Raw genomic sequence first — 11,001 nt, forward strand, 5'->3', positions numbered from 1 at the left:
CCACCAACCCAGCTACGTCTTCAAAGTTTTCAGATCTCATACCAACAAGATGAAAAACATTTTTTTTCTCCAGCCTCCTGGCTGCATGTGAAATGACTTATACTCAGTGTAGGCTGAGAGGCTGATAATTATCAGAGTCCACCCACAAGGGGGTAAATTTGAATCTCAAAGGATCTGAATTTATTCTATTTCAATGGCATTGAGCTCTCACTTTCAAACTGTCTGGTCTAGTATTTGATGAATTGAAATATACTCCAATCATTGACATGCATAATCTACACTTCATCAAAACATTTAAACTGGGGGGTGGGGGCGTCCACTAGCTTGTTAGGGGGAGTGGGTTGAAGTTGCCAAAATTACTGAGATGCTCAGATCTGGTAGTATCAAGCAACAATGTCAATTTATTTTCAGTATTACTAGTTGTTTTACATATTGTGAATTAAAACTATATCTACATTTAAGAATTAAGAATATACACACACGCACATAGTTCAGAAAGGGAGGTAAGTCTCAGGGCTCACTAGTAATTGCAGTGCTCTGCTTCTAGATTCAAGCAGACTTTGAGAGTCAGTTCATTTCAAGGACTTTATTTAAGAACAAACTCCTCCCACTGCAATCAAAGTGGTTATGGGGGCTTATGAAATGCCTTCCCAAATACCAGGCTGGCAGCTTTGGGGAATTTGAGTCTAGATCCTCAGGGGAGCTTGCAGCCCTCAGTGTGGGAGGGATATAGATGCTCTGGTAGGTCGAGTGGGAGGAAGAAGAGTTGAAAGAAGTAGAGAGTCTGACAGAACTATGTCAACGTCTGTGGACAATTCCTTGCCTGGACTTGGGATTGAGATTGCTCTAGCCTGGCACTTTGTGATCACATTCATAACCCAGCTTCAGTCTGGGGAAAGGCACTTGCTTAGGCCGCACTAGAGACTCTTCAGTTGAGAACAGGCTTCCCTCCCATCCCCCAATACCTCCCCCTCCCCACCCCCCAAGACCAGGAGTGGGAGTGATGGGGACAAAAGGGCCAGCTGGTATTCATTCATCTCCACACACACCAGGAGGGGCAATGGGGGGCCCGGGGGGGGGGGCAGGGGACAGCAGTGGTTGGGGACAGGGTTTTAAAAGTCTACCCTTTAAATAAATCCACAGTGGTATCACAGAGAAAGGGTCCAAGGCATTTCACTTGCTCTGAAGTTCTAGTCCAGGCTGACCACTCTGTTAGCAGCGAACTGAAGGGGCACGGAAAGCACAGGAGATCTCAAGAGGGAAGAAAACTTCCTTTTCTAAGAATCAAAGGAACTTCAAGTCCTTGGGGCTCCAGGCCTCCAGCTCCAGGAAGGGAAGAGCTGCGGTGAGCCAGTCCTATCAGACCCCCTCAGGAATGTCTGAATCCCCGCCTGCAGTGGATGGGGCAGGCGGGAACTCTTCCACAGGTTGGTCCTTGTCAGAAACCCTCAGGCACCCTCATGTTTTCCCCGATCACTCTCAGCTAGGGGTCTAGGAAATTGGTGGAGTCTCCGACCACCAGACTGCTGGGACGGAGGGAAAGACTTACCTGGCTCGGGCTGCCCTGCTCAGCACCGCCCTCCTCACTTCACTTTCTCCACCCTCTGAACCCTCTCCTAGTTCCGAACATCCGCTCTGGTTCCTTGACCCTTCAATTCCACTGGGCCAGGGATTCCCCTGCAGCTGAGACCCACTTGCCCCGTGACCTGGGATCCGCCTGGATTTTTCCGAGAATGGGATTGCTGAGAGAGGAGACCGAGGCTTCCCTTAACATCTGGTCTGTTACCTGGGGATGGTTCTAGGAGGCAGAGTCCGTAGAGTCGCTAGGGAGCCAGGTAGACGCGCAAAGGGCGGCTTGCGAGGAGACCATCACCTTGTGATGGGAGAGCACACCGGTGTGATCTAAACATTGACGCGCAGACACAGCCACCGGCTTGGGCTGCTAAGAGCCCCATCCCACCTCCGCTGGCAACACCTTACCTACTGCCACGTAGGCTACCTCTTAGTGGAAGCGCACTTAGGAATCCAGCCTGGCTGCGGTGAACGTAACTGATGGCGGAGACCAGAAACCCGAACCTGGGAGGTCCGGGGAGACAGCTCCGGGTTAAACTACTCTGCGCATTCGCGATTTCTTCCTAGCACTCAGCCAACTTTTGGCAAACTTTCCCCTATCCCCTCACTTCCCTCACGCCTCCACCTTCTTTCAGAGGAGACTGGTCCCCTGAGCCAGTCCTTCCCGGTTCTGACTTTGTCTTAAAGCCTTGATTGACGGTTGCAATTACAAAGGATGATGGCTGGGGGAGGCTCCGGTAGCCTTGATGAGCGCGAGAAGCGCAGTCCTGGCATATTTAATCCGGGGTCAGTTTTACCCCGCCGTGCGCCCCATCCACCCGGCGGTTTGCGGCTGAGGAGGTCTCGCACGCCCAACCCTCGAGCAAGGAACTAGCGTGCTGTGCTCCCCGCCTCCACTCTTCTTGCTCTTCCCCGCCGCTTTTCCGAGCGCGCGCCGGCACCAGCCTACCCTTGACCAGAGAGGTGTGGGTCGGCCCCCGCGCGCTTTATCGCGAGCAGGCTGCAGAGGGATAACATGCCAAGCTTTTCGGGAGTGCTTGGAGTTTCCTGGGCTCGGCAAACCCCGGGCCGCGGAAGGACTGGCGTGGAAGCTGGAACTCTCCCACGCGCCTGGACGTCGGGACCCTCCCGTGACCTGCCCAACCGCGCACATCCTTGGAAATAATTCCTGACGCCTTCTCCACGCCTGCTGTTTGGTGTCTTGAAGAAACAAGAATAATAACCTTTCTTGTGCCTCGTGCCCACTTTTCAGATGCTGAAGAAATACAGATTTTTGTCTAGGGGTCGGAACAGACCGAGGGGGAGGAGGAGCAAGTTTATTAGCTACTGAAATCCGGGCTTTGCATGTTGTTTTCTTTTCCCCTTTTCCTCCCACCCGATAAGCCCTCCCGTGGTTGCTTTGGCTTTTCTCAGAAAATTAAGTTTAACAAGAACTCCAAAATTGGGCTTCTGAGCTCTAAAGGGCGAGCTATTGATCCTCGCTTCTAGGTTGTCCCCTCCCCCACCCACGTCCCGCGCACGCTTGACAGAAGAGGGGGTAAATATCAGCACAGACACAAATGCCCAAGGAGCTCTCTGTACGGGCCGAAGTTTTGAAAAAAAAAAAAAAAACATTTGAATAGGTGAGGAGTTTCTACTCGCTGGAAAAAGTAAGAGTTCCTTACTACTGCACGCAAGTTGCTTAGGGACACCCTCGGTAACAGCCGCTACCACTGCTACCAGGTTAGACAAACAACCCAGGAAAGAACTATGGCCACTAGCGATCGATCCAGCCTCACTGCGGGTGTCGGGGCGGGGGCGGGGGAGGGGGCGCTCTATCCTGGCTCTACCTTTCCTGAGAAGGACAGCGTGAAGGGAAGTGAGCGCTGGGGTGAGCCAAACTCCCTCCACCTCCTTCTTCCAGAAAACCTTACATCCTTGCTCTGAGCAAAGGTGAGATTTTTGCAGTTTGGTCAGGATCGGAATCTACAACTCTGTAAACAAGACTTCACTGTAGAACTTTTTGGCTTCATTTGCGTTGGGGCAACGCAACCCAACGCAAAGGGTCCAGGAGCGTCCGGCCCTGGCAGAGCTGACGGCCTCTCAGTGAGCCGGGAGAGCCGGTCTTGGAAAGGCGCTTGCTGGGGCCCGGGGCTTGGGTAGGTGGGTAGGTGGTCCAGTCTAATCTACCTCTTCCTCTCTGTAATTGAAATGGAGATCCGAGTCGGCTCCAACTCCACACTGCGAACCGTTCTGGGAATCACCTCTGTCCATACTGCGGACAAACCGAATTTGGAGTGACGTTCTGGAGGCCGATCCTGGCGCTGGAAGACCACCCACCAGGCGCCGAGGGCTTAGCTGAACCCTGGCATTCCGCTTCCACTTCCCTTCTCACTCCTCGACCTGGGCTAGGAAATAAGCCCCTAGCATTACATTATTCTAGGCTACCCTTCAACTGTTGTCAGGCCAGACTGGAAGTTTCTGGAGGGAAGAGGTAATAACAAGCCTCTTTGTTTCCGAATTCCCATGTTCTGGAAGCACAGGAATGGATCGATTGCCTTAAGAAAGTCCCGCGCTACGGGTTTCTGTTTTTTAAGATTAAAGAGCTACGGGCAGCTCAGAGATGTGGGGCGTTCATCAATTTGGATCACTTTTGGTCAACAAATAAAAGGGTCACCACCCCTCGGAATTAGGGAAAGTGTTAGGGTCACGGAGGTTAGGCTGATGGCGCCATTGAAGGGTGCCGGCTTCTCCAACTTGAAAACAACTTTAGGGAGTGAGTCGGCCAGCGTGTGCCTAGGCTTGGGACTGACTCTTCGGCTTCCCCGCAGGGTTTCTTTCCAATGCTACGGAATCTGCTGGAGGAGATGGAGCCTGGGGACGGGACAGAAGCTGAGGCAGCCACCGGCCTGATTCTGAGCAAGGATGAGCATTTATTGTGAAAAATAGTAGCGCTTGATGTGGGACCAGCCTCTCATTGCAGGAGACACATCCTGGCTTGTGAAGTGTTTAAAAGGGGGGGGTAGGAGGGTTGGGGGTGCTTAAACTCTTTCTTTATTCCTTCTCCCAGCAGACAAATAAGTTTTTTTTTTTTTTTTTTTGGAGAAAAGTCATCTCTAAACCCAGGAACTTACTTTGAGTCTTATTCAAAATTCCCTCCTCATACTGCCCTACTCAGACTGTAACAAGTAGATGCTCAGAATTTCCTCTCCACACTGTTCACCCTTGTGTTGCCCCATACATCCATAACTATGAGCTACCTTTCTCCAGAGAGCCTTCTGGAAAACTCTGGAATAGACCAGAAGTGGCTTCCCAGGGCTCTGCTCTGCCCTAAGTTTCCATGCTGTCTCCTATATAATTTCCCCCTCTCCCTATACATTTTTCCTCTCCCTCCTTCAGAATTCTACAAGGTTCTGGATCAGATTTCCACTGTGGAGTGAAAAGGAAGATAAAGAGTCATGTGTAGATGTTTTAAATAATGATAATAAAAAAATAAATAATGATATATCACAAGGGCAAATAATTACTACCTTGAGCAAAGTGCTCAGAATCCGATTTATGGATTCCATTTACATCACACTCTCCTCACAAGCTGAGTGATCTTAGGTTAATTGCTTGACCTTTCTGATTACTTGTTTTCACCCTTAAAATAGGATTAATAAACTAAACTTTATATGAGAGGATGCCAGTAAAGCAGTACACATTTCTTTAATAAATGTCAGTTCTTTGTCTTCTCTTTCTTGCAGCTTCACCCAAACTCTTCTTTCTGTAAAGAAAATAACTAAACAGGGAATTGCTAACCATTGAAAGGCTGTTAAAAATGTCTGACTGTGGGAGGTACTTGCTAACTTGACTGTCTTACAGTGGTTGATACAGTTCTCAGTGACTCAGATAAAAGTGCTCACACAACTCATGGCCAGCTGCGTTCAGGTTATTTGGAGTTTAAAAGTAAGGATGGGGTCTCCCTGGTGGCGCCAGGGTTAAGACGCAACCTATGAAGCTATCCACAGCCACTGCAGCATGAGTTCGATTCCAGGCCAGACAGGGAGCAACCCACATGGCGCAGTAGACCTCTCCTGACTCTCCCTCTGCTCCCCTCACCAGTGTACTTTGGTCATTCTGCCTGTTATATTCCCCACTCTGTGTCTGGTGAATCTTCTCAACCCCACTCTTCTGGCCTGTACCCCAGGTCTTGTATGCATAAATAAATAAATCTTAAAAATAAAATAAAAGTAAGGATGTCTTATAATACACTAAAAAAATTCAGGTATGTATTTTCTTGCTTTCCAATCACACAAAATCACATGGAATGGAGTTTCCCAAAAGGCAGAAAAGGAGATAAGCTTTATTGATTTGTCTGGTCAACTTCAGTTCCTTTGGCTCTCCCAGGTTTAATCTCTCAAACTCACACTGGTCATATTTCAACTCTTCCCAAGATTTTCTCAAACCATATTATCCCCCACGCCTAACTCCTAACGTTCCTTGAAGCCAAATAGAGTTCTCAGTGAAGTTTCTGACCCAATAAGCTAAGATGAGGAAGTGCAACCCAAATAACTTTATTCTGAGTAGGTTCTGGACATGGGAAGAAAAAAGTCTGACTACTACCCTGCTCAGAGCATCCCTAGAGGTATTTGAGGGAAGTCTGGGCCTCCACGTGATAGTCTGCACCAGAGTCCTTCTCTAGCTTAGTTCAAGTTCAACCTAAATCCAAGATAACCCTGGACACTATGTCTGGGTAGAGGGGTCAAGTAAAGGAAAAACGAATTACTGAGCCTCTGTTCTCTTTTCTTTCATAAACTTCTCTTGGTTCAGTAAGAAAGGGGTTAAAGAAATATTTTTACTCTGGTCACAACTTGTGGATACAGGTCAGGAACAGTATCTGGGAAGCAATGTTTTTGGGATAGGACAGGGAGTAGAGGAGGCACCTGCACTTAGCTTCCTGGAGTGACCGGGCTGCCCAACCGTAGCAGCAAGCTCAGAATAAGGGCTTGGGTGACTGGTGTTCTCAACTGCACTGCAAATCAAGTTGGATACACTTTAGGGTGATACAACAGGCTATATCACTTTCCATGGTGGCATTATTTTTCAGCGATCCTTATGGGTACAAAACTTGCTGGAATAAAATCAGACTCCAAGAGTGTTTAGGGGACCAGATAGTAAATGACTTCACAGCCTTAATACAGTGTTTACTTTGTGTATTATATACCCATAACTCTGCAGACACGACTTCCAGTGGATAATATATATTATATCGAATTGTATAATGTATTCTATAAATGCATTTAATCTGGAGAATTATGCTAATTTAATACATATCAAAGGATAATGTTGGGCACATGGGGGGGGGATGTCAATATATACCTGTATGACATTTTCTAGCACACAAATCTGGCTCTTTTGTTGATATAGATGGGCAATTTATTCTTTCCCTCTCTTTTAAGTTAGTACTGCATTTCATTCTGGAAAATCACCCCATTTGAGAGAAAAAAAATCCTAAGCCAGATTTCAAGAATCTGGACTGTGCACCAGAGCTAGTTAACTCTTAAAGAAACAATTTGTTAATAACCTGAATCTGCTCTCTTATCCACAATGAAGGATGATCTTCAGGTAGGTAGAAGGAATATCTTAATTCCACTTTTCTATATGAGCACAGAAATTTATACACAATTTTCATGAAACTGCCAGTGTGCACAGAAGAAAAATGTTGGCCCAGCTAGGATCCACAGAGACAGCTTACTAAATAAACAGCCAGTTTTCTAGAACAACACAATGGAATTAATGTAGAGTTGGCACCCACATCTGCTCTCGGTATACAGTGAGCTCAGATTTGTGAGCCACCTCCCACTCCCATCCCAACTCCAATTTTCTCATTTCAAAGCGTCCCTGGACCCTCAGGCACTCTGCAGCTGTGTTCTGGGTCTTCTCAGTGGGCCTGCCCTGGGCAGTCAGAAAGACCCCGTGCCAAGAGACAACTAGCCTTCAGGAGGCAGTCAGTGCCTTCAATCCAACTGCTGGATTCAATCTGATGACATCGCAGACCCCTCCCCCCTTTCTCTCCCCTTTCCCTCCTTGATTCTGTCCAGCCGAGAGGCCCAGGACGAATCTTTAACCTTCCTTGGAGGCCACGCTGAGAGTGGATGGACTCTCAGTGCCAGCAGGCCTGTCTGTGTGACAAAGATGTTGCAAATGGGAGCATCTCACAACCACTGGTGGAGCTGCAACACCGGCCGGAAAGGGCGGAGGCCTGCAAGCTGGATTCCGAAAGAGGTCACTTTTACTGGAAAATTGACTGGAATTTTGTCCTCTAGGGATCTGGCATCCGGAAGTACCTGGACAGGTTCAGTGTGTGCTGAGGGCCTCCTTCGGTACTTTTTTTTGAGGTTCAGTGTTTAATAGTCCCTCTAGGGCAGAACTGGAACCCCGCCATTCCCATCCTTACGGATGTTCTTTATTTACTCTCAGGATGGACCCGCCTCTGTCCCAGCAAAGCCTGTGCTGAGCACCTGCATGGTGGGTGAACACGCAGTTCTTTTGTGGTAGCAGAATGAACTGCAGAAGAGTCTCCTCCCATTCCCCTAGACCCATTAATTCATCCCGAGGTCGGAGGGACGCCCAGGGATGGGACGTTTCGGGAGGTCGGCGTGTGTGGTCTAGAATCCCCACTGGCTTCTTAGTTTGCAGCCCCCTAACCCCGACTGCACCAGACCAGACCTGCGGCTGGAGGCCTGGATGGCCCCCCGCAGGAGCGAGTCTTGGAGCGCGCTTCATTCGGGGCGCGCGACCCCAGCTCGAGCGCGCTCCCGCGGCGAACCCCAGACGCCAGGCGGAAAGAACGCCCAGCGCCTTAGCTCCCTGCAGGGAACTCATCGCCAATGCGCCGCGACGGTTTGGACAAGGAGAAGATTTGAAATCGTTCTGTGCCTCTCTTCCAATACCTTTCTTGTGCCCATATTTTCTTCTTATCCGCAGAGCTATTGATTCTCTGCTGCTCTCTTCCTGCCTGCCCTGTGTTGTCTTTTTCGTGAATACAGAATATTTTTTGGTAACCTTTTCCTCATTGATATACTTTAGGGTCGAGTTGGCCCATTAAAAACCCAAAAAACAGCAGTCGTTGCGTTCAGTGGAGTCAGCCATCTACCAAGGCGGACCAGACAAAGCCTCAAGCCCTGATTTCCCTTCTTTAACAGCGCTGGATCTCGGGACAGGCCTCTGCAAATTCGCAGGGAAATTCCAGTCCGAAAGCTACAAGAAAAGACCTCGGTCCTTAAGTAACCAGGGGAGAGGAAGAAGGAAACTCACAGACAATGCTGACAGATGGCTGGGAATCACTGCCTGTAGTACTTTACTTCTAGGACTAATTAAATGTATTCTTGCTGTATAACTAAAAAGTTTGGGACTCCATTTTTTTGTTCTTTTTGAAAGTGAAAATTAGCTCTACTTACTTAAGTTTATAACAAGACATACTCATGCTTTTGAAAGTCAGACGGTGACTCCTAATGTTCTTCTGATTTTTTTTTTTTTTGCAAAATTTTTATTTGCCAGAAAAACAAAGATTTTCTACAGTACTTGCAATGAATGAAACAGCACACTGTGGTGTGGCTGGAAACTTCACAAATATTTGGAAGCTTTCTCTTAATGTTTGACCAATGATCGTTCCATATGGTTAACTTGTTTCAAGTTATTCAAGTTTTAGCATGTTATTTCTGATAAAAATTATCAGAAAATATTAGGGATGAAATAGATATATTAGGAACACTATTTTCTCCTTTAGGCTAATAATACAGAGACATCCAACACCAGTGACTGTAATGAAGATGTTTGACATGTGCATTTGATTTTTTTTGAATTTCAGATGTGTGATATACGCATGGGTTTATGTGCTTTTAATAAACACAACAGGAAAAACAATGACTTAAAATGCCAGATACATCAATGAGATTACATTTCATGCATTCATGTGAAGCAGAATAATAAATAGGTGATAAATAAAGCAGCTCCTACTTACCAATAGGTGTAAGTCCGTGCTTTAGAGATTCTTGTAAATTCCCCGTGTCTGTATTAGAAGACATTCTTTGTGAAATTATAGGTAGTCCTTTTGCTTAAAGAAGAAATCATTGAGCATATGAAAAAGTGCAGCTTGTCAAGTGTTGTGGCCTTGGGGAGGACACTTCAGACTACAGTAACCCTTAGTGAAAGTAAGTAAAAGCTAAAAAAAAAAAAATTCAAGAATTCAGAAAGTAACAAGTAAGTCTTTCCCTGGACTCTGTACTTTTTCCAGCATTGGTGACCTGCTGTAAACCATGTATCCAGTTTCATGATGGTTTCTAATCAGAAGAACGGAAACTTTTGATAGGCTTAGGCTGATCACATGACTCTATGCAGGTTGATAAGAGGACCCTGTTATAAAGTGACAGCAAAAGAGATAAGAACTCTTGGCAGATAATGGTAAAGAAATGATTAACTCAGAAGTGGAGAGGTGCTATGCATCACAGAGAGTGGAAAGTTGTAAAACTGAGGGGTCAGAAGATCACACTTAGTGGATACTTAGTACAAAACAGCTTAAAGCCTCTAACTAAACTTAGGCTTGTGACATGCTCCCCTTGATGTCATCACCTCTTTGCAGAGAGAAGGACAGACGTAGCTCTTCTGACCTCTGTAAATATATTTTAGATGATAACATTGGCAGACATTAATTCTTTAAGTGATGACTGCAGATATGACTGACACTTTGAAACACTACAGGTGGTATTTCTAAGCTTAGGGTCATTTATTTATTCATGTTTTGATCAGCCAATTTATTTATTATGACTATTCATTTGCTGAGGAGTTACCCCTACATTGTTTGTACATTGTTCAGTTGATTAAAGGGGCAGCCTAACTCTTCACCTCCAATAAAATAAAATGTATGCTTTGAGAAGATTGCTGGCATAATGATGAACGTATAATATATTCCCCATAATTCTGAAGTTACTATTTTGATTTTTTTAAAGATTTGTTTATTTATTTATCTAAGAACTGGGGTACAGGCCAGAGGTGCAGGGGGTGAGAGGATTCATCAGAGACAGAGTGGGAACAGAACAGGTAGATTGACTGAAATACACTGCTGAGGGGAGCAGCGGGTGAGACAGGTGAGGTCTGCTGTGCCATGTGGGTATCTCCCTGGCCTGCCAGGGATCAAACTCATGCTACAGCGACTGGGATAGCTTCATAGCACTGTGTTTAACTCCTTGCGCCCCAGGGAGGCCCTAAAGTTACTATTTTGTACCAGAACCCATGGACAAGCTCTGGATCACTTTTTAACTTAAAAAAAAAAAAACAAAAAAACACTAATGACCAGACTCTACTGTGTTAGGCTTTTATTGACCATCTCTATTGTTTTTCAAATTAATAAAGCTTGGATTCTTGGATTAGTGCATTCTTAGAGAAATGTTGTGGACCAGTTAATTGTTT

General features: G+C 46.4%; 1 protein-coding gene across 2 annotated transcripts in view; it reads right to left on the minus strand.

Annotated features, from left to right (window-relative positions):
* The window catches only part of NR5A2 (nuclear receptor subfamily 5 group A member 2), a gene marked incomplete at both ends in the record, with an annotated part of 121,751 nt that extends 112,131 nt beyond the window's left edge, over positions 1-9,620 (minus strand). For both annotated transcript variants that reach the window (XM_084244782.1, XM_084244781.1), the window contains one exon: positions 9,557-9,620. In XM_084244782.1, the coding sequence (XP_084100908.1) occupies positions 9,557-9,620 (64 nt within the window). The remainder of the gene's footprint in view (positions 1-9,556) is intronic.
* Between the last annotated feature and the right edge of the window lie 1,381 nt (positions 9,621-11,001).

Source organism: Talpa europaea, assembly GCF_964194135.1.
Source record: "Talpa europaea genome assembly, chromosome: 10".
NCBI lineage: Eukaryota > Metazoa > Chordata > Mammalia > Eulipotyphla > Talpidae > Talpa > Talpa europaea.